At 41.2% G+C, this 23866-nt stretch overlaps 1 protein-coding gene across 3 annotated transcripts in view; it reads right to left on the bottom strand.

Annotated features, from left to right (window-relative positions):
• The window catches only part of CNTRL (centriolin), a 75633-nt gene that overhangs the window by 13965 nt on the left and 37802 nt on the right, over positions 1-23866 (bottom strand). For all 3 annotated transcript variants that reach the window (XM_037495317.2, XM_037495315.2, XM_037495318.2), the window contains 20 exons: positions 23014-23167; positions 21506-21726; positions 20323-20499; positions 17633-17767; positions 15034-15179; positions 14424-14631; positions 13792-13971; positions 12719-12898; positions 11888-12004; positions 11521-11665; positions 11052-11200; positions 8984-9173; positions 7671-7978; positions 6235-6440; positions 4920-5112; positions 2329-2459; positions 2051-2191; positions 1822-1948; positions 914-1078; positions 14-173 (listed from right to left, as the gene is read on the bottom strand). In XM_037495317.2, coding sequence (XP_037351214.1) covers positions 14-173; positions 914-1078; positions 1822-1948; positions 2051-2191; positions 2329-2459; positions 4920-5112; positions 6235-6440; positions 7671-7978; positions 8984-9173; positions 11052-11200; positions 11521-11665; positions 11888-12004; positions 12719-12898; positions 13792-13971; positions 14424-14631; positions 15034-15179; positions 17633-17767; positions 20323-20499; positions 21506-21726; positions 23014-23167 — 3433 coding nt within the window. The remainder of the gene's footprint in view (positions 1-13; positions 174-913; positions 1079-1821; positions 1949-2050; positions 2192-2328; positions 2460-4919; positions 5113-6234; positions 6441-7670; positions 7979-8983; positions 9174-11051; positions 11201-11520; positions 11666-11887; positions 12005-12718; positions 12899-13791; positions 13972-14423; positions 14632-15033; positions 15180-17632; positions 17768-20322; positions 20500-21505; positions 21727-23013; positions 23168-23866) is intronic.

Genomic DNA, 23866 nt, shown 5'->3' with positions numbered 1-23866 from the left:
TGTTTTAACTTACCGGTTTTATGTTTAGACATTTGCCCTAAAACTACCTGAAGGTTTTCTTCCTCTTTTTCAATTTCTTGCTTTATAAGTGCAAGTTGAGTTTTTTTTTCACTAATCTGGACATTCAGTTCTCCTTTCTGAAAACTCAGTTCTTCTAGAAGAGATTTTACTTCCTGTGAAAAAAAAAAAAAAAAAAAAAAAAAAAAGGGTCAGCCTCCCTCCTCAAAATTATAAATGGAAATATTCTTTTGTTGGTAATTCTCAATTCACAGAAATTATAATTTGAAAACAAGTTTTCATTTTTCCTTCTATATTACAAACAGCACCATATTTTATGGCACATATAAATATTCTGCATATACAGAAGAAATTAACATTATATATATTCATTTAGATGTATAACACCATATTTAAGTGCAAGGCAATGTATTAGAAAGAAAAAAAGGTTTAATTTACCCCCCCTCTCCGGCCCTCAGGGTACCTAGCATCTTGCTGGGAAATGAGGCACGAAGGGCTAAGATGCCCCAGGAAAAGAACAGAGTGCTATCACACTCAGTAGAGAGAGACACATTCTAGGGCAAAGGAAATGTCAGGGAAGTTGTCTTAGTGGCCTGAAGCTGGGCATGAAAAATGGGTAGGATCTGGCTAGTGGTGGGGGAAAGGGAGTTTCTGGAGAAGAAATAGCATGAGACAGACACAGAGACAGGAAAACGTTGGGCAGATTCAGAAAACCTGGGGCAGTCATACACAGCTGTGCCAGCATGGACACATAACACACCATCAAAGTGATGCTACAGTGGAGTTAAGATTTAGGGATTTATATATGCATTTCAGGAAGAAGTAATAAAGATATCTCAAAATAAATCTACAGCACAACGCTATGACTCTTAGGAGAACCTCATGGAAAACATACCCTAATGTGATTGCACTTCTCAGCTACTTCAGTTTCTCCCAGCTGCAGAGCTTCCTGGAGGTCAGCTTTGGCCTGGACCATGCTTCCCTGCAGTAGATGCAGCTCCTCCCGCTTATGTCCTAACTGCCTGTCCAAGGCAGCCATCTCCTGCTGCTGGCCTGTCACCTGCAGTAACAAAAAGGGAAGATTGTAAAGCTTGACAAATGCCATGTAGATTCAGTGCTAAGAGAGAGAATATTTAGTCCAGCAAAAGGCATGGGGGAGAGGGGAGAAATTAGGAGCTAGTCTAATTCTGATTATCTTAGCAGCAAATCAGACAGGCCCCACTGAGAGTACAGGAATGAGATGCTTAATTGAGACCTTGAACTCACATATGTAAAATCACATAAGTCAAAGCTAAAGAACAAGAATAATGGTTGTGGTTTTTCAAAGAACTTTCTTATCTACACCTTAACGCATTTGTGAAGTTAAGCAAGGATTTTAAAACTTTATTCATTCTGTAAATTACAAATTACTTACAATTTTAAGGACAAAAACAATTGTTTACAGAAAAATATATACATGCCAAAGGAAGAAAATAGAAAATTCTCATAACCCCCATTACCAGATGACCACTTCTGTACTGGTATACACTGAAAACACAAACTCAGCATCCATAAACATATTTAACATAAACGACTTCAGAGTCTGTCCTTCCTGAGACTCACTTCTTTTACTGTATTGTATGGGATTCAAATTTGAATTGGACTTTACCCTTAACCACTGTGGTATTGCCTTGTGGATGCTTTACATTTTGGGGTGTTATTTTTCAGACTTCCAGAAACAAACATGTACTACTTTTGATAATCATCCTATGAATGTGGGTTTCAAAGTGGCATGAGGGGTACATAAGGCACTGACTGCCGTACCTGGCTTTTCAGCTTTTCCAGCTCTGCTCTCTTGGCCTGCAGGAGGGTCTCAGATTCCTTAAGGACCTGCAGGTGGTGGTCCTCACTGCGTTCTGCAGCCTCAATATCTTTTTGCAGCTTCTGCAATCTAGAAAGCATGAGCATCGCTAGAGCAGACCCGAAGGGACACTGACCCCCGAGCACTGTCTCCCAGCACAAGCCCTTTGCAGCCCCACAGGAGACGACTTACTCTTCTGTCAGTTTTTCCTTCTTCTTGTTTAAACATTGGAAGTCTGAGTCTTTTGCTGCAACAACTTTGTTTATTTCTTTCAAGATTTCTTCTTGATTGATTTTGTGCTGCTCCAAGTCTTTTGTGTCAGCCTGGAGCAATCTAAAACACACACTTTATTTCCCCTCAGCCCCTCAGACTTAACATGCATTATTTGTCATAAAGCAATTACTATCCCTTAGAGGCAAACGTTTCATTCATCTCATTGAACACATCAATGACTTAGGGATTCCACCTACCTGAGCTGTTGATCAGCTTTGACAAGGTTAATAGCAGTTTCCTGAGCTCTCCTTTCTAACTCCTCAGCATCTGACTCAGCTTGTAATAAATTTCTCTTGGCATCAGTGAACTTTTCAACAGCAGTTTTTGTCTAGAAGAGAAATTGTCATTAAAAGCAATTCAATTACAATACCTACACACAGCTACTGGTAGTATAAACTAGCACAATTCATGGAAAACAATAAGGCAATACAGAGACTTATAAAAATGTTCATTCACTTTGACTCTTAATTCTCAGAAAAGAATTCAGAAGAAAGGAACAACTATACAACAATGCCGACTGTATAATGAAATAATAAAGGAACTTGACAAATAATAGATTCAGTCAGTGATAATGCATCAACACAATGGAATACGGTATAACCTTAAATGTGGAAGAATGTTAACGATAGTAAGTTGGCTGAAAAAAAAAAAACAACTTAAAATGATAAAAGCATTAGAAGAACAACCATGTGAAACTGTATCTGTTTCAATGATTGGAGGGCAATACAAAAATAAAAATCATTTGAGGGTGGTGAGACAATGGATGACTTATTTTAAAAATAATCTGTGACACTATTATTGTCGAATCTATAATTACACGTCATTTTTTTCATCTAAAAATATCCAGGGCCTCCCTGGTGGCACAGGTGGTTCAGCGCTGCACTGTGAAGCTGTCCGCAGCCTCTGCAGAGCGGGTTCAATCCCAGCCGGCTGGCGAGAATCCCACATGGTGAAGCAGACCTCTCCTGTCTTGCCCGCTGCTCCCCTCTGCCATGTATTTTGTCAGTCTGCCTGTTCTGTTCCCCACTCTGTCTCTGGTGAATCCTGTCACCCTCCCGCACATCTGGCCTGTACCCTGGTTCTTGTAATAAATAAAGACAAGTCTTAAAAAAAAATAAAATAAAAATATCCAAGTAAGAGACAATAAAGTGATTTTAGCAGTATTTCCTCCCCATAGGGGTTCTTGTTTATACCGTAGATGTTATCAAGTTTAAAAAAACTTCATTAATCTGAAATGATAATTAATTCATTATGGCTGATAAACACAAATAATAAATACTTTTGAAACATTTCAAAATATTCCTATGTGAGATTTGGCAAAAACAGGTTGTTGTTGTTTTTTTTCCCAACAAGTTGGTTTCTTTTTCTGTCTGAAATATGAAATAAGAGGTTTAAACAATGTCATCCAAGGTCCAAAAATAGAGTTTGGTTGGCACTTGGTTGAGCAGTGATTCACCTTCAGTCAAAAAAATCAAGATCTGCACTTGCACTAAAATCAGAAGTGCTGTATGTTAAGCTAATATACTAAAGGATCCTGTGGATGCAGAAGGGCTGGTAGGTATCTGAAGAGCTAGATATTTTGCCATACTTCTTTCCATTTCAGATTGTGCATTTCCATTAATTTCATCAGCAATGTTATTAGACAGAACTCACTATTAACTCCAGAAGGCCATGCTGCTAAGCAGTTTTTCCTCTCCTAAGTCAGATGTTAATGCATCTGACACATTCCTCACAAAGGCAGCACTTTCTCCCTTCATTTCCTCCTTACCAGAGCCATTTTGGGAGGATGAAGGGGGAAGAGCTTATTAGCTTTGGTCACTTACTCCCTCTTCCTCTTATCAGTTTCACTGATTTTCTTTTACAGACCAGTGATAAATTCTTCCTTAGTTCTGCTCACAGTTACTTTCTTACACAGTGATCTAACATGTGACAGAAGGAACCGACCACCTGAAAAGAGTCAAGAATGCTTTTCCATCCTTATCAAAGGCCACTGCTCACAGAATTTAATAAACCATCCATCTCAGCTCCTAGGTAATAGAGTTCTAAAAACTTAAAAATCAGTCCATGGAAAAGCAACAATGTACAAATAGTAGTTCTTGAGAAGTTCTGTGGGTAAGGGATGTTTTCATCCTGGAATTCTCATCTAATTAAAAAGCTCTCTTGGTGAGGCAGAACTATAGCTGTGTGATCCTGGGTGCATTTCCAGCCTCTCTGGGCTTTATCTGTGAAGGGCTAATAACTGTCTTACAGATTAAATAAAGTGGTATTTATAAAACAGACAACATGTAGCCATAATGGGGGCTCAACAAATGGTACCTCCTCTTCTTGCCCAACTTCCTTCTGTGTTTTAGTCTAAATACTACCTTAAACCAAAAAGTTATTTGACTTTATAGCACTGAACCTGGAGAACAAAGAAAGAGTAGGAATCTTGTGAGGCCCCTTATTGCTTTATAAGACTAAAACAGCGATCTATTTAATAAATACAAATCTTAGAGCCCAAATAATTTTAAAAAGACACAGGAGAAGACATGAGGTGTATTAAGAATTATAAGACTCTGGGAGCTTCATTTAATTCACACTGTACAGCCTAGGTACTTACAGATACTTATAAATAAGGAAAGCAAAGCTCAGGGACTTAAGACTGACCCCAATTCTCCCAGCTCCCAGCAGAATCCAGCCTGGAGACCAGCTGTCTGATATAGATGACTGCTCTTCTCATGTTTTCTTTCTAATCCTTCATGTTGAAGGCAGTAAGCTATGTCTCACCCCAAACCACAACAGAACACACCTTCTCTTTGATGCTTGAGAGTTCACTCTCAGCCTCTGCCAGGAGTCGGTCAGCTTCCCTGAGCTCTGCTCGGCGCTTCAGAAGGGTCTTCTCAATGCACTCAATTTCATCAACAACATCTTCATGGTGTTTGAGAGACTTTTCTATTTCTAGTTCATTCATAAGAGTCTCATAATTTCCATCAATGAAGTCTCTAGAAAAAAATCATACACACATTTATTAAAAGACCTGTGTCCACCACAGGTTTCCCTCCAACCCTGGTGCCTGGACCAGTCTTGCCTAGACGACAAAAACTAGGGAGCCGTCATATTTTACAAGCTACTGCAGAAAATGAGCTCCTATACAACTGACCCAGGCAGCAGATGCTGCCCTGGTTAATAGGCCCTGTGCAGGCGGCGGGAGCATAGAGGGGAGGCCCACTGCTGACTCCTAGGCGCCTCACGACATGGTGTGAGGAGTACCATGCTCAAGGCTGTCAGCCTCAACTGTGGGAGCAGGGAATGAGAAACACCTCGTGTAAGAGAGGATCCCTGACCTTCATCCAGACACACTGGAGTTAGGCAGAGAAAGGCATCTGAGGGCGAGGACAGCATGTGCAAAGGTGGGAAGGCAGGAAAAAATATGATGCTCAGAGAAACCACAGAGAAGCAAGCAGCACCAGGACAAACACTGTGTGGGCACGAGAAGGATAAACACAGGCAGGGTTCAGCTCCTGAAGGACAATGTATTATATAATGGGATTGAGTCATATGGGAGAGGCATGGTCAGATTAGTGGCCATGTCCAGAGTAGAATGAAGTGAAAGAGACTAGACATGGAAGGTCAGTGCAAAAGCTATTACAATGACCTGGGAAGAGACTGATTAAAGACCAGGGCAGTGGGAGTGGAAGAAGGGGACAAGTGCCCTTTATGTATAGTCAGTAGGACTTGGAGGCAACTAAATGCCTGGAGGAGTGAGGGAAGAGGAGGAGCTGAAGAACTCTGATATGTTTGTAGCTAGGAAACTTGGGAGAGGGGATGGCTGTCATTCTCCACGAGGGACTACATGAGCTGATTTGGATTACTGGTCAAGAGAATTCAGACTTGCACTAATCAGTCTGGCAATCACCATGTGACTATTAAGTTAAAGTATGTCCCTCAGCTCCACTAGTCACATTTCAAGAGCTTTGCTAGCCACATGAGGCTAATGACTACTATTTTGGACAGTATAGATCTAAAACACTGCCAAGATCACAGAAAGTTCTATTGGACAATACTGATACAGGTTATCTTAACAAACTCATATTTATCTGAATTACAAAATGACGAATAATTACTTTCGCTGATGATGTTTCTGGATGGTTATCTGTAATTCTTCTACTTCATGCTCTAAGTCCTTCTTTTCTTGCAAAAGAATGTCAATATTATCATGCAGTTCTTCTATTTCTTTCTCAGAATGCTGCCTGGATGTGCTCTTCCACCGCTCCTGTTTCTTAGACTTTAAATGCTGCATTATATCTTCTAATCTTGAAACTTCATTCTCCTGAAAAGGAAAAAAATGCAATAGTGAAACACCAATGTTTCCTTTCCTTCCTGCCAAAAGTTGATGAAGTGGTATCTGTGATGTGAAAACAGTGGCAGCTTCTAAGACTTCAGTATGAAGAGAAAAATTAAGTCAAATGAATTTTTTTCACACACCACAGATAAAACTGTTGGACTAACAGAGCTTTTATCTTTTTCCTCAGTCCAACTATGGTTATAACCATTCACCAAGCACCTCTTGAGGATAATCTCTGCCTTCAGGTGGAGCATCTGGCAGGAGAGGCAGCCACGGGGATCTCTCCCCATTGGGGTATGTGAGAGGGGAGTGTGGGGACAGGCTGTCCCAAGAGGTGTTTTGCCTGAGTTTTGAAGAACAAATGAAAGGAGAAAGAACTGGGCTGAAGAAATAACATATGGAGTTATAAAGGTGTTTCTGGGAAATTACAGAAAAGGCTAAGTACTGGTAGAGGTAAAAGAACTAGCTTGAGAGATAATCAAACGTGGAGTTGCTAGAATATTATTAAGTACCAAGTACACTGAAGACTGACAAGATAATGTATCTGCTATTCTGACCCTGGAAATGCATGGTAATCTAGTGCTCACTTTTCAGAATCTAGCCTGAAAAAAGAGTATGAAATACAGTAAAAATTTATACAGTTAAGTTGGCTATCGTGCCTACAAATAAAAAAGTACTGTGCCATTAAAATAGTTTTAAAACATTTATAAAATGATGGGGAAATTCTTATAACATTACACAAGAAAAACAGACTATGAGTTGTACATACAATATACATATATAAAACTACAAAAAGAAGGAATATTCAATGAATCCCACCACCCAGAGGATTATCCCCACCAAAACCTTGCTGTAAGCTGCTCACACACATGTGACGCATGTGGACACACACAGACCTTACACAGATGTGCACAGCTACAGGCACAAGCATGTGACATACTTACACATGCACATTAACACAGTACTTGTCAATAACCATGGGTAATACTAAAAGCATTTTTGTTGTAAGAGGTTAAATCAGGTTTGTAGACTGGTCTGTTATCCAAATGACTGTCCAGAATAATATTTTAATGAGGGAATGCTTGCTCGGTTCCAAAATCAGCTATCAAACATACTTTGGGATGTCACTTATTCATAAACAGGTCAACTACTAAGTATATAATCTTATTCAGTTATGAACACAGAGTAAACAGGGGTCTCCCACGTTGTACTTACTAAGTCATGGTGCTCCGGAACATTGCAATGCAGCACGCCCACGGGGATGAAGGGGACGGAGAAGTTGGGGGGTGGAGGCCCATACACGATGGGTGTCCCAGCAGGTGGCGGGCCATACACAACAGTGCCAGGAGTGAGAGGATGGCTATTGTTGGGCAAGGGTGGAGGTGGTGCATATAGGGCCATGCCTTGGGGGACGGGAGACCCATCAGGAAACACAGTGTATACCATGTACCCGGAGGGGGGCACAAAGGTGCGGTCCTCTTGGTCTTCCAGCTCACTCTCCTCCTGGCTGTCTCCTCCACTGTCTGCATGTTGGGAAGAAGAAAGCAGAGTGCTTTACTCCCATGGCTTTCTCAATAAACAAGTTAGTAAAGGACTGCAGCACTTAGGCCAAGATACTAGAGATATGAGAATAAAAATCTGAAAAAATGGTAAAAAGCAGTTCTGAAGTGAGGATTAGATTATCTTTAGTGGCTGACACTTGAGGTTTTCCTTATGCCTTCCTTCTTCCCTCCCTTCCTTTTGCATCATTCAGGTACCTGCTTCATGCTACAGAGAAGAGTAACAGACACGTGCCATGAGAGCCAGTTCTCGGCATTTACCACGGCCGTGAAACACAGCATTCTCCTAAGGTGCTGCTTGCTGCTGATTCTCCTCTAGGCAGGAGCTATGCTCATCATGGTGACAGACCCTCGCACATGGCAGCACTCGGTAAGTAGCTCCTGAATGAACAAATTCTCAGATGCCCATTTCACAGATATCAGTGCCAGAGCAGTGAAAGAATTTGCCTAGGATAACATAAGTAGGATTTACCCAGGTGTCTGTCTCTTTCTCTCTCTCTCACACACATGCCCCCGAGCTTTAGAAGACAGCCCTATAACACTTCGTTTCAGTAAAGCTATTTCATGCCAGGATACAAGGATGCCATACTCTGGGAGCACAAAGCAACGGTCCGCCCGCCTGGGTGAGGCAGGCTGGAGGAAGATTCCGTAGAAGGCATGTTGTTCAAGGCTCTGGGACTTGTTGAAAGATGAGTAGGAATAGGATTGAGAGAGGAAAGGAGAACATTTCAAAGACAAGGTTTAAAACATGGAGGAACAAAGCATGCAGTGAGTATCTTAACCAGCTGGCTATGCTGACATGAGCAGTCTCACCTCTGAGAGGTGAGACAAGAGGTCACTGGCCACAACCAGACCACAGTGGGCCTTGCAAAGCAGGCTAAGGAGCTCAGACTGTGTCTTATGACTATCAGGGAACCAATAAGGTGATTACATAGGCAAGAGAAAAGCTACTTCCCTTATATGATTTACCTTTATTTGAAAATGATTTACGTAACCCACTCCTGATGGGAGAATAAACCCAGTATCCTAGGGCAGGGGGCGGCCCACTGCCTTCCTTGCCATCCTGCTGCTCGGGGTGTGTTTTCTCAGCAGGAGTTGAGGCTGCATACTTTAGGCCAACTCCAGAGTCCTTGGTGGCTTGGGAACTGTGGCTGGAAACCTAAAATGAAAGATGGCTGAACACTGATTACAAATAGAAAGAAATGTCAAAATCTACTGCAAAGCTAAGAGAGAACTGATTTTTTAAAATATGTTGTAATTCTCATTTTTCACAGACAGAAGTGAGACATGATTACATGGCCCTGTAAGCTGCAGCCCCGGACACAAGGTTTAGTTTATTTCTGTCCCTCTTAAGGCAGGTGAACTTAGCTGACATGGCAGCATGAGGGAGGCAAGCAGAGGGGTGGATTGTGTGCCATGGCTGGGCCACATCACACTGCCCTGTGAAAGTGCAAGGTGTGAAATGTGGTGAAAGCAACAGACCCAAACAGATGTCTACTGATGACTTCAGAAATTGTTACTTCATAACATTCCTCTCCTCTCCTGTGTTTAGGTATGAAGTTCTAAAAGTAACAAGTCCTTGACTACACTGAAATGGGAAAAGCATGTAATCTGCTCCCTTGCCTGGGTTAATTTTATGCTGCAGCTTCCCATGAGTGAGAAGGGAATGCAAGTTCTCCCTAATCGAGCCAGCCTCACCTCAGGCCCATCTTTCCCAGTGGGTTCCCTTCTCTGACCTTGTCCGCGATGGAGCAAAGGAATGCAGTGAACTTCAAGGGAATCTGGGGATATCCGTTTCCCATGACCTGGGAGCTGGTGTGGTGGTAAAGCTCTACTCTGCTCCTTGCCACCTCCTTCCACTCTGTAGGTCTGTCCCCCAAACCCTCACCCAGCTCAGGCTTACAATGTTTTGCTGTAACCTACAGCTTCTACCTCCACCCCACTGTGCCAAAAATATTGACTTTCTTTTAGATTTTTGGAGAAGGATTTCAGATTCTATTCTTTGGGGTGTAGGAAATGCTTTTCCCTGACTGCTGTTCCTCTGTTGATTCTAACAGGATGTCACTCAGACCCACTGCTTTGCATGAGTGTTAGTCACAGGTCTCTCCTCTTCCCACACTCAGGCACCAAGTCTGGCCCATCCCTCAATCCCACCCCCTTTGCTCCAGCTCCAATGCTCTAGTCCCGGTTTCTTCTATTCTTCACCTGAATGAGTTCAAAAGTAACACAGAACATTCACTTGCCACAAGTCCAGTGTCTACACTCAGCCAATTATTTTTCCTAACTACAGTCCTGATCTTATTACATGACCTCAGTTGTCCAAGGCCTACCTAATCAGGTGGAAGGATTCTGAGGTTCTTTTAAAAAAAGACATGACCCCAATCTACTTTTCTAGCTTCACCTTCACTGTTCCCATCCAGCTCTCCAGCCCCATCAGGCTCCATGCCAATGCTAAAGCAACTCACCTCTTCCACACAAACTGCTTCCTCCCACCTAAAGGCCCAATTCTTGAGGCGCACCAAGTGCTCATGAAGCTTTCCCTCCTCAACTCCCCCAGGACAGGAATCCTTTTCCCTTCTCACTAAAGCACACAGGTCAAGTCAGTTGTCACACGCATGTCACTATTTTGCAATGACATCGGCATATGTGTCCCATGAGGTATTTGAGAGCGGGGACTAAACCTGCTCTCCATTCTGGACTGAACGAGCATCTGTTCAAATGAAGTGAAGTCCAGGTGCCTGTTTTCTGTCTGAGCCTCTGTACAATTCCACACCTATTTTCAACAAGCTGTCCAGGCTGCTCCCCTCATGGCATCCTCATTCAACAACATGCCACCTGAGCCCAAACAGGCCAGAGCCATCTTCCCAGGGATGGGTCTCTTTTCACCTCAAATATGAAACACCCTTAAAAACCTCAACATGTGGCTTAGCATAGAGAAGCTGTTCTTGACAACTGCTCACAAAATTGGGGAAGGGAACACTGTCACACTTTCTTCAAGAAAATTCAACAGACATTCCCAGCACCACAGACTTCCTACTTTTGATGATGATGGTGGCGGCATAAAATACCAATAGCCTCGTCTTTTGAAAGGATCTGCCATGCTGCTGATGTAGTCATTCTGGTAAGAAACTTCCCGCCGGAGTTCTGCAATTTCTTCCAGAATGTTTTCGAAGCTTCCTTTGTTATCTGTAAAAGAAAGCCTTTCTATGAAGCTGAGCATGAAATCATCTACTTCCTCTGTCTCTAGATACAAAAGTGATTCCAGCGAGAGCTAATGAGTTTTATCAGTTCTGCAAAACCGATTTTCACCCCACCTGTTGGTGACAAGTTTTTTCTAACACTTAAAGAGGATCAACATATCCTGCTGGTTATCACAGTTACATAAATCAAGCATGGAAGTGATCTATAACAGTTAAATAGGTTTGTTAAAAGTAAAAGCCAAATAGCATGATTTGATTTTAGAATAACTACAAAACCACTACCTAAATCAAAGCCTAATACCTTACCAGTCCCGGTGAGGTCCAGTAAATTCCGCAGCCTTGCAATCTCTGTCCTTTGTCTCGTCATTGTTTCATTCATCTTTTCAATTTCTAGCACCTGTGAGTCTGTTCCTCCAGTGCCAACGTCTACTTTCTCCATCTCAATTCGAAACTATTGAAAAACCACACACAAAATCACTAATAAATATTCTTTCCCAGATGTACTTGGGATTATTCCTCATATTTAAACTACACTGTGCCTGGAACACAGCAGAGGAATAGAGTATTGAGTAACGACTGGTTGCACTTCAAATTCTTTGACCCATTGCCTACAGTAATTCAGTCTTTCAGGAACTCATCAGGACCCAGTAAAGAGGAGGGCACTAGCACTGACCTGTTCCTCCTTTTCCCTGAGAAGATTCTGTAGGAGTTCAATCTCCGCTTCTGCTCGTGTCAGATCCCTGGCCGCCTGTGCTGCCTTTCTGCTGAACCACTCTGTTTCTTGCATTTCCTGTTGGGACAGAGGTGGGAGAAAGGCGCCCTGCTATCAAGGTTGTCCTCTCATTCTTCCTTCCTGTCAGACAGGTTCTTTTGTTTCCTTCATATTGCCTGCCTGAAATCCCTTAAGAGGTAGCACCAAGAGGGGACAGGACACCTGTGCTGTCCCCACCACGTGGCCGCCTGCTCTACCCCTCTGTGGTGGCCAACTGGGCAGGGTGCTGCATCAGAAAGATCAGGAGGCTAATTTTTTCTGAGTGGTTCTACAGTCTTCTGTGACTGGCATCTCTCCGGACGCTCATCATTTCCTCTCCTGTGCTCTATTAGCATCCGCACCTTATAAAGATTAAAACAGACTTATCCCAGCAGTCATTAACATTCGAGGAGGGGACATATTATCATCTGACTGCACAAGATGAAAAGTTTGAGGTTCAGGAGGGTCAAAGACCTCTGTTCAGGTGTGCATAGACTGCTACTTCCCCAGGCAGATCCTGCACCTTGAGAGAGGTATGTATGCTTCATTTGATGGGTCCCTGCACAACTCCACAGAATAAAGGACCCTGGTGGGGCTGGGCTGGGGGAAATCTAACCTTCAGATGCGAAGAGAAACAGACAAATGTACAGTGGTTTATAAAATAGCTAACTTCTATGAGAAGTCAGTAATGCAAGTTGCTATGTTTTTCATGACAGCAGCACTGGTGAAACTAATTCTGTACATGTGACTCACCTCCACTCGCTCCTGGTTAATTTTCACAACTGTTCCATGAAGGGACTTCAGCTGGTCTTTGGCAATGGTGAGCTCAGCTGTGGCCAGCTTATCAGAGGCAGCTACAGCTTTCTTTAGTTTCTTCAGTTCTTTATTCAAACCAAGGAACTGCTCTTGAGATTTGGCATCTTCATATTTCTTCTAAAAGAAAAGAAACATTAAACATATGAGTCATTTGGTAGCAATGAGTTATGATCGCAACTCCATGAGAGCAGGGATTCTGTTCACTGCCACCTGCCCTGTGCCAAGCCTAGTGCCTTTTGGAAGCTGACTCCATGGGACTTGGACTGATGGGTTCTGACTGATGGGTTTTCAGTGAAGTATGAAGTGAGTCATTCACTGAGGCTGGGAGAAGGGAGAGGGGGTCGTGTGAAGAGTGAAAAGTGTCAGAAATAAGATAGGAGAAAAGGACAAGGGATTTGAACATACATATTTGCAAAAAAATTGATAATTGTGGCAGACTTTAAGTTGAAATTTAACTTGGACAAGGAGAAACATAAAAACAGGAAGACTTGACAGAAAAGGTAGAGCCTAATGCACTGAAATTCTCAATAGTGTGAAAATTGTCAAACAGTATGAGGGTACTAGCAGATAAGAGTTTATGATCAGAATGGAATGTTTCAGTTTAAGATTTCAGAGGGGGCAGAAACACACAATCTCTGAATTGGACAAGGTCTAGGATGTGGACCATGGGAGTAGCTGGCTGAGGTGGAATGGAGAAATTCAAGGACAGGTCAGGGTAGGTATTAGAAAAGAAGATGAAGGGTTCAAAGTAATTTTCCACAGAGATGTTCCGGTGGGCTAGGAAAAAACATGTTCATAGCGTTTAAGTGCCATCCAGCAACTCTGAGGTCACTACTTACATCCCCAGGTCTCGTTTCTACCTCCAACGACCTCCTGGCCTCAGCCCCTAGATTTGATGACACGCAGTCAGGTTTTCCCCAGGTCAGGTTCACATCCGGGCCGGCAATGCAGCCAGGGAAAGGACCTCAGCAGCAAGGACCCACGCATATCACTCTTCTAGTTTTCCCAACCTTTTTTTCTAATTCTTGGAGCTGGGCCAGAATTCTCTCCTTCTCTTCATCAGCTTCCTGAAGTTGGAGATCTGTAAGGCCTTGGATTTCCTCCATACTTTTTAGATTTTCTTGCAAATAGTGAATTTCATTTTCCAACTGCTGGATTCTTGCTTCATGTTGTCTCTTATCAAAATTAATCTGTGGGGAAATCAAGTTTCAAAGATGGTTTTTGAGCAAAATAAAAACTTTTTAGGAAATTCATTTGACTAAGGAGCATGATGAAATTTTATACTAATGAACCATGGGAGATGGCTTTATCTTGAATGTTCCCTAGCATCCATTTTAGTATTTGCCTCATCACTGAAATAATTGTACCAAAAAATCAGATTCTGGCATCACACAATATACTCCAGCAATATGGTGTGATATACCTGCATGTTTCCAAAACTAGGAAAACTCATAGAGGCCTAACTTTGACATCAGTAAACATTTTCAGAGATGAATTTTAGTCATACCCAGCTTGACTAGTTATAAGTAAAAATAACAATAATTATACTTTATTTACATGATAAAGAGAGCATTGTAATTTGCTGAAAAACACGAATATTTGCCAAATGCTTCCCTCTAGCTGCCTCTTGCCCTTTTCTTACTCTTGCTTCCAGAGCTCGCTCGCAGGCCTGCCTGAACTCTTCTTGTCCAGATGCCAGTTTCTCTTGTTGCAGAGCCATTTCTTCTTGCAGTTTTCTTTCTCTCACTTGTGCTTCCTCTCTTTCCCACTGGGAGCGTGCAAGGATTTCACTGAGTTGTTTTTGCAAATCAGCAAGACTCTTCCCTAAGACATCTGAAGGACTATGGATTCTGGTAAGGGGCAAAAAAAATGGTAACATGGCATTTTATTTTTGATGCTGGGTACAAATATGCTGGCGACATAGCAACTCAGTGAGCATTTCCTAAGTGCAAAATGGAATGAGATTGACAGAATTACATGCAGTAAAGCAAGTCAAAATGACAAGGACGAACATGAGACATTTACATAGCAGGCAGTTCAATAAAACAAAATACTTATAAAAACTAGCAGATATTAATAAATGAAGCAAGGTTCTGAAGAGGAGGGTGGGAGGAGGGGAAGGGAGAAAGGGTCACAGTGGTATAAGGGCGGGTGTAAGGAAACAAACACACACTTGGGAAGGTAAGTTCATCACTGACCCTAACATTTACAACTCACCCCACTCTCTACTCAGGGTGCTTGATTCCCCTTACCTTATTTCTCCTGCTCCTGATTTCAGTTTTCTTCTCAGTTCATCCACACGAGCTGCTACTTCTTCTGGACGAATCAAACCATCAATTACATGGTTAAGATGATTCTGGAAATCTTTAAGTTGCTGTTTTAACAGTTTATTGTCATCCTATGGAGGGGATGAAGTGGGGGGATAAAAGTTACTAAAACAAAATTAAAAATACACCCACATATACATATAGCCAGCATTATCTGTCATATGGTAGTTTTATTTAACTTCCTTTACCAATTTTTCAAAAGCTTTTCCACTTGGGCTGACAATAGGTGACCAATTTATTGACCAAACTAAAGTTACAAAAGACATAACCAGGCATCAAAGTCAAAAAAAAAAACAAACCAAAATCACTTCCTTATTATGTTTTGCTCCATCTGTGAATCCACCGAAAAATGGAACATTTGCTACTCAAGTTTTCCTAGTAAGTTCTAATTCTCTGTGGCAGTATATGTTATAACCAGCATGTTTTCAAACAAAGGAAGATATAACAAAGGAACATACCTAAACCCAAGAATTAAATTCACACAGCGCTTCAAGTAAAAAGAAACTGTGAAAATTTTCCTAAATTGTGAAGAAAAATAGTTCCACATCCTAAGCTATTGACTGTATGCACTTAGATACCTACGGTCTACCTGGATGACTAATTGACTTCAAGGGAGCTATAACATTATGAACTAATATGGAGAAATCAGAGTTGCAATGAATGTTTTTAAGTGGTGTCCCATTTGGAATCGCTAACCTATGTACACTCTCTGCCCACTATGCTCAGCTGCCCATATTTGCACTATTATCTATCTGGCCTCAGATGAGGGACCAAAACCAGCCCATCCACTCACTAGATACAAAACAAACTCACTCTCTCCAACATTTATACCAAGATTCAGTACAGGAAGTCTGTGCAGGAGCTCGACCTGTAAACACATGTCAGCTCAGGCCTGGGGACTCCAGTCAAATGCAATGCTAGGAGGAAGGAAGGAAGGGGAGATGAGGGATCTGTGAAGTCCTTGAATCAGTGAAAGCTATTCTGGTTCCTAGCAGGCTGCCTCCTTGATTGAGCAAGTGTTAGTAGGATTTGGTTCACAACGAAGATGTGATTTCCAACAAATAAATGTAAAGTGAGTTTAGCTGTGTGTGATCTCAGCCAGTCAGGCGGTCACGTGAAGTCCAGTTCCAGCTAAGCAGTCTCACAGGACTGCTCACAGGTCACTATTCTGGAAGCCAAGTTCAGTTTCTGTCTTAAAGGAGAAGATCCCTGTAGAAGTATTTTAATCCTTTTCCTTTGGTTATGTATACTGATATATTTATTTTATTTTATTTAAGATTGATTTATTTATACAAGAACTGGGGTACAGGCCAGATGTGCGGGAGAGTGAGAGGATTCACCAGAGACAGAGTGGGGAACAGAACAGGCAAACTGACTGAAATATACTGCTGAGGGGAGCAGTGGGCGAGACAGGAGAGGTCTGCCTCGCTATGTGGGTTGCTCCGCGGCTGGTGGGGATCGAACCGGCACTGCAGAGGCTGCGGACAGCTTTACTGCGCTGCGCTTTACCACCTGAGCCACCAGGGAGGCCCCGTATACTGATATATTTAGGGGTGTGTAGGGTAAGGTAAAAAGTATCAGGCTTTTCTGCCCTCCCGCCATTAGGATAGATGACAGAAATTTGCGGCCCTGAATGCATGCCTGATGGCGGGCACCTGGAGTAGGGTGTGGGCATCTATAGATGGGATTCACCTGGGCTAAGAATGGGCTTTTAAGGGTGGTGTCACGGGGACACCAGAAGAAGCAGGAGAGCAGAGAAGCAGAGAGAACGCTGGAGAACAATTTTTGGGAAATCTTTTCCCAAACCACAGCCACCCTGCCCTTTCATCTCCAGTGAAGTGTAACAGCTGCCATCTGTCTGCCCAGTGGCTCCAGAGCTTGCAGATTTGGAGCCTTGACCCAGGTGCTTGTTCAGCCATCTGCCCTCTTTGAGAAAGTTTAATTATCTGGAAAATCATGTCCATCTGCTTCTCTTGCCATTTGTTGGGCAAATTATTGTGACAATAGCTGTAAAAATATTCTGCTAAAGAAGACCCCACAAATGTAAAAGGACTGCATTTTTGGTAACATCCCCTCTGGAAAGGGGGTTGTGATAACTGTTTACAGTTAAGAAGCTCTACTGTAACCCACTCTAGTTAAATTCCTGGATAATCACAAAGATATTTCAGTGGAAGAAGAATGCACCAATCGGATCCTTTCAGCTGAGTCTGGTGACAAATCTGCTGCTAGGAGAAATGGAAGGTGTTAACTTTCACCCATGCGTTTACAAAGTTTTCTCTCCTTACTATCAACACCGCCTCCATCTCTGCAACATCATAACAACACAAAAGATATGCATAGTAATGATCTTACAATATGGGCTCACAAGGGAACAGAGACTATGGCACTGTTCCCCTCAGAATTCCCTTTTTCTAATAATTCAGGTTGCTTGCTACATGTTAGAATTGGTTAGGTGTTTGATTTAAAACAAAGGACACTTTGAGTGTCCTATGTAAGAATATATTCTGAACAAACAAGTCTCTACCTGCAGCTGCTTAAGTTGCATGCGGAGCTCACTGTTTTCTTGCTCCTTTTCTTCTGAGAGCTGGGCTTCTCCGAGGGCATTCTGGAGGGCTTGCTTTTCCTTCTCAAGTTCTGCTTGAAGGGCTGACTGTTCTAACTATTGCCATTGGAAGCAATGATATGAAAACATCAAATAGTGATACATGATATAAAAAGGCATAAATAAAATTACATACTATGGTTTATGACTCAGTATTATGTTTGTGTGCCAGATTTTAAAAGCCTGAGGTAATTTTTCACATGCTTCCTGAAATGAACACTTAGGGAAGAGTTAGAATCAGCTCATCGTAGAAAGACCAAATCAGAATCACCAGGGGTGGGTCCCCCTACTTTTATTTATAAAGATTTATTTGTATTTATTTATGCATACAAGAACTGGGGTATAAGCCAGAGATGCAGGGGAGAGGTAAAAGGATTTACCAGAGAGAGAGTGGGGAGCAGAAAAGGCAGATCTACTGAAATACACTGCTGAGGGGAGCAGCAGGCGAGACAGGAGAGGTCTGCTGTGCCATGTGCGTCAGCTCCCTGGCCGGGGATCAAACTCACATTGCAGTGGCTGGTGACAACTTGATAGTGTTGAGACTTAACCCCCTACGCCACCAGGGAGGCCCCAGTACCTACTTTTAAAAGCTCTGTGAGTGAACCAACAATTATTGCTCTTTTTCCCCTAAGACTGTGTTTCTCAAATGAAGGCCCTCAAATACCTGCATCAAAATCTCTTGGTGTGCCTATGAAAATGCAGATAATTGAAAATCTCAGCTGTGATGGTCTATGCGGTCTGAGGACCAGTCCTGGCAGTCCTGCTGATGAGGAAGAAAGTGTCCCTTTTACTACTCAGTGGATTTGTGAAAAGACCAGGCTGTTTTAATAATTTTGTCAAGATTCATGAGAAAAGACAAAGGATAATGGAAGTATAAAGGACAATGCATTTTGGGCTAGTAAAGGCGGGCTTAAAAACCTTTAAGAGGAGAATTTATTTGAGATGCCATCTAGAAATTGTACTTACTGTTATTTAAAGATATATGTCTACTATTATTTTAATTGCTTTCCCCTAGCCTATTTTCTGTACTTTTATCAACTATAGATTTGTAAAATTTGACAATCTGGATAAATATAATCCTGACAATTAGCAAACTGTCATTTAATATCTCGGAAATACAGGAATACAAATGATCATAATTACTATAGTAAGCTAAACCTATTTTTATTTCCTTTTCCAATCACATGAATGCTACTCTACATGTGTCCCCAGGATTCAAACTCTCTAATTTATTTCACTTTCATCCACTATGTACATACTGACCCCTCTTACAGGCTAGGCACCTACAATCTGGGCATATGCTGTGCGCAGAGTCTAGAAGGGGAGACAGACCATCTAAACAGATGATCATCATACACCTGACAAAGCGTTTTGACAAAGCACAAGCTTCAGGGAAACGAAATTGGAGTCTTCAACCCGCACTTTCAGCAGGCAGAGGGGGAACATCTGGGTATGTTTCCTGGAGGAAGATACAGCCCATTTGGCTGATAGCTAAATAAAATTGCATTTGCAATCTGATAGAATGTACTATAATTAACCTCTCACTGCCTCTCTGTGTTTATTTCTCTCTGTCTTTTCCTACTCCTCTCCTTGTTCCTGGGACACTGGAGGCATACTTCGGCACTTCCAATGCACTGTGCTGGCTCCCACACAGAGAAGCCTAGAGTATTCATCCCTTACCCTTGCCGTTTTCATCCTTCGTCCTTCTGTACATCCAAATCCTACTCACACTTCAAGTCTTGACTGAATCCTCCCTGTCAGACAGTCTTCCCTGACCACCCTACTTTTCTCATACACCTGCTTCACCTTGTAGATTCTCAACTTCACAAGGACAGTGACTATGACTGTGCTGTCCACTGCAGCATACACAACTCCAGACCTTCAGTGGCAAATAAATACTGAATAAATAATTAATTTTCTAATTTGCAAGTATAATTTGAACTAGTGGATATTTCACCCAACTAAAATATAAAGTAGCAAAATAAAATTTAACATCAACTTAAAAGAGCTCTCTTTAAGTTGTTTTCAGAAAGAAAAACGAGAATTTATTGAATACCAACTACAAGATGCTTCTATGATCATTATCACTATCTTTACCATAATCCATTCTACACATGAGAAGGTATTTAGAGGTCCGGATTTCGGAACTGATTAGCCATGCTCTCAAGGGGTAAATATCCGATTCCAAAAATGAACTCTTTCTATAACTCCATATACATTATATTTAAGAGTTTAAACTGGGCCTCCCTGGTGGCGCAAGGGGTTAAGACACAGCCTGTGAAGCTATCCACAGCCTCTGCAGCGCAAATTTGCTCCCCAGACACTCAATCCCTGGCTGGCCAGGGAGCAACCCACATGGCACAGCAGACCTCTCCTGACTCGCCCGCTGCTCCCCTCAGCAATGTACTTTGGTTGATGTGCCTGTTCTGTTCCCCACTCTGTCTCTGGTGAATCGTTTCATCCTCCACACCTCTGGCCTGTACCCCAGCTCTTGTATGCATAAAATAAAAATAAATCTTTAAAAAAAAAAGTTTAAATTTACATTAAATTAAAGCTGATGAGTTAAGGCCACATGCTAGTTGGTCTCTAGACAGATTTATGCTCCTACTTACCTGGCTGAGTCTTGTAAGTTTTTCCAAGTCTTCCTTGAGCTGGTGGGCTTCTGCATCCCTTATTTTTAGTTGAGCTTCTAGCTCAGCCTCATAGGCACTGAGATCTCCCTGGGTCTGCTGTAGGGATGCGTTCACCTCATGCTGCTCCTGGAGGGCACTTTCTAGCTCTGCGAGCTCCTGGAGGGATTCAGTGCATGTTTAACTACAGAACGCACACTCTGCTGTAAGCATTTGCAAGTCATTATAAGGATCCTGAGTACTGTAAATAAAATGCTCATTAACAGTATGACGAAGCTGAAGGCTATGTGTATCTAGGTGGGAAAATAAAACCCTGACTCAACATCTTGGTGCAATAAGGGAATTTTGAATATGATACAGGTATTAGAGTTAACATTTCTAGGTATAATAAAGGTATCACAATGTAGGAAAAAAATTCTTATTTTTAAGAGATGTACAGCTCTTAAAAAAAAAAGTATTGTTTTACTTAAGTTTAGGATTTATATAAAAGGCTGTCATAGTGTATATAATTAAAAGCCATATTCAGGACTTTGTTACCTCTAGAAGGGGGTGTGCAGAGGGATTCAAATACATCTTCAATGTTCTATTTCTTAAGTTGAGTTGTGAGTACATGGTATTAAATATTACTTTTGATATTTTGATATCCCTGAGAAGTTTCAAAATATTAAAAGATATTAATTCAAATTTCCAAAGTCAGCCCTACTGAGGATGAGGTTTGGGAATCTGGGTTCTCTAGCATGACAAGTATGCCAAAAACTAAAATAGAGCAAGTGAAATCTCCAAGTAAATGGCAACAAATCAGATACCCTAAGGTATAATTTACACTACTGTGTAATAACGATAAAGCAAATTAGGTTGTGCTTAATTTTGCTGCACAAATAATAAAATCTGAACATTTAATACAACATTTGCCTATTTCATTCTTTGGAGTTTTTAGATAACAATACCTTTCAGGGATAGAAATTTATTCAAAATGACCTTCCTTTTCCTAATGGAAAAAATAATGATTCCAAGTATATTATAATGAAAGCAAAAGAAAAAAACACCAAAAAGCCACTAATACTTTTGGCACATCAATGCACCTTGCTATCTCCTTAGCTAACTTAATTTGGGCACCATCTGATTCTAAGGCTAAGGAAAAGAGGCAAGAAGAAGCAAATCATACCTTCCTCATATTTTCTGCATCCAGGGCAACTATTTCAAGTTGGTCCCTCTCCTGTTCGACTTCAGTCAGTCTCTGCAGCAATGTCTCTCTTTCGTCCTGTAACTTTCTGCACTCATTCTGGGCCTGAGTTGCCTGGCCTTTGACAGTCCCCAGGTATTCTTGTAACCCACTGATAACACCTTCTAAATCCTTTTTCAGGGCTTCATTTGCTGCTATCTGGCCTAAGCAAATTGGGGGAAAGGAAGGTAATAATGTATATAAGAAAGTACTTTCAAGATAACGAAATAAAGACTGCATTTAGTTTCTTTAGATATTACTTTCTAAGAATGAAATTTGAGGCTTTCAATTATGTCTTGTCTCATTTTCCCCTTTTTTTCTAAAAGATTTATTTATTTATGCATACAAGAGCTGGGGTACAGGCCAGAGATGCGGGGGATGAGAGGATTCACCAGAGACAGAGTGGGGAACAGAACAGACTGACTGAAACACACTGCTGAGGGGAGCAGCGGGCGAGGCAGGAGAGGTCTGCTTCGCCATGTGGGTTGCTCCCTGGCCGGCCGGGGATCAAACTCGTGCTGCAGAGGCTGTGGATTGCTTCATAGTGCAGTGCTTTACCCCTTGTGCCACCAGGGAGGCCCTCATTTTCCTTTTTTAAGATAAAATTTTTTCTTCTATTACCCATAGGAGTATTAGACAACACAACAGAAATAGTATAGTATAGTCAGTGGGCATTGTTTAGAAAATGCTTAATTCATACTGCAAAAAGTTTTAAAGTAGCAATTTGCAAATAAAATAATGGAAATGTGCAGCAAAACTGAATTCTTGCTGCTAAGATACACAAAACAAAACCAGTCAACATGCAAGACTAATTCAGGACTGTAGTATAAATGTGCAACGTGAAGACTAAAAATAAAAAAAATTAAATTAAAAGATTACCATATTTGGGTACCTACGATATATCAGGCACTTTATGAACACTATCTCATTTAATCTTTCTGACAACTAATGGTAGAGATAGAAAGAAATAACTTGTTAGTTATAAATAACAGCTGAAAATGGCAAAATAGGGACTGAGATCTTTTCACACCAAGTCAAGTCTCTCCCCACTACACCAACCATCTTTCGCCTCCACTATTATGGCAATGCCACAATTTAAAATTGCACTGCAAAAGTAGAGTTTGAAATTCTTTTTACTCTCTTCTTATAACTAGACACTGAAAGCCTGATATCAATGATTCTTCGCTTATGAAGGCAAATGCAAGAGCTCATGATGATCATGCGTCCACTTCTTGCCTAAATAACCTGGCTCACTAGGACAGCAAAAGAATAAAACTGAACTAAATGTTTTAATTTTATTAAACACTTCTGGGTAGTCTGCAAATATTTCCTCATTAAAGACAATCACTAATAACAGAAGAGTATTCGGCTAATATCTGCATTAATGGCTGTATAGGTTGTCTTTTATTAACATTGAAACTAATTTACCTAAATCACACTTAAATTCTCACCTTCAGTAAGCTGTTGTTCAAGGTCCTTAATCTCTTCAGTTTCTTTAGCAATTCTAGAAAGAATCTCATCCAAGCGGCTTTCAAGTTGTTTGTACTGCTTGCTCATAATGTCAAGTTGTTGTTCTTTACCCCTTTTCTGAGCCTTCATATGGCACTGAATTGAAAAACAAAACAAAACAATAAATTCTTTAAACCTTTTAAGAAAATAATAACCCTTAACAATATTTCTAAATAAGGAAGAATGAAAAATAAAATGCAACAATCTGCATTTATTTTGTGCTAGGCCCTGTGTTGCTTTCATGTGAATGGTATTCATTTAAAGCTCATGATAACCTGATATGGGAATCATTTCCATTTTATCGATGAGAAAATTGAGGATCATAAAGGTTAAATGATTTTTTCCAAGAGCACAGCTAGCTGGTAATGTGGTCAAGTTCAAGTGTTCCTTGCACACCATTAAAATATGTCTTTTTAAAAAGGTTTCCATAAAATTAATTGATTATAAATATATATTTATCCATAGAAAAAGATTATATTCCAAAATATTAGCAAGGATTATATATGGGTGGAGGTATGTTTTCCTTTTTTTAATGATTTTTTTATATTAAGAAAGTTTTATAATGGATAAGTAACATAACTTTCTAATCTCCTCCTCCCCAAAAAACACCACATTAAATGTACTTTAAAAATACCTTGGGGGAGACACAGAAACATCAATTCCAAAGAACACCTGCACCCCTATGTTTATAGCAGCACTGTTTACAATAGCTAAGCTTTGGAAACAGCCCAAATGCCCAAAAATAGATGACTGGATCAAGAAGATGTGGTACATATATACCATGGAATATTACTC

This window comes from Talpa occidentalis, unplaced genomic scaffold (genome assembly GCF_014898055.3).
Source record: "Talpa occidentalis isolate TD23 unplaced genomic scaffold, MPIMG_talOcc4v2.1 talOcc4.7, whole genome shotgun sequence".
Taxonomy (NCBI): Eukaryota; Metazoa; Chordata; class Mammalia; order Eulipotyphla; family Talpidae; genus Talpa; species Talpa occidentalis.
Note: the sequence above shows the minus strand (reverse complement) of the source record. Positions and strands in the feature narration are given on the sequence as shown.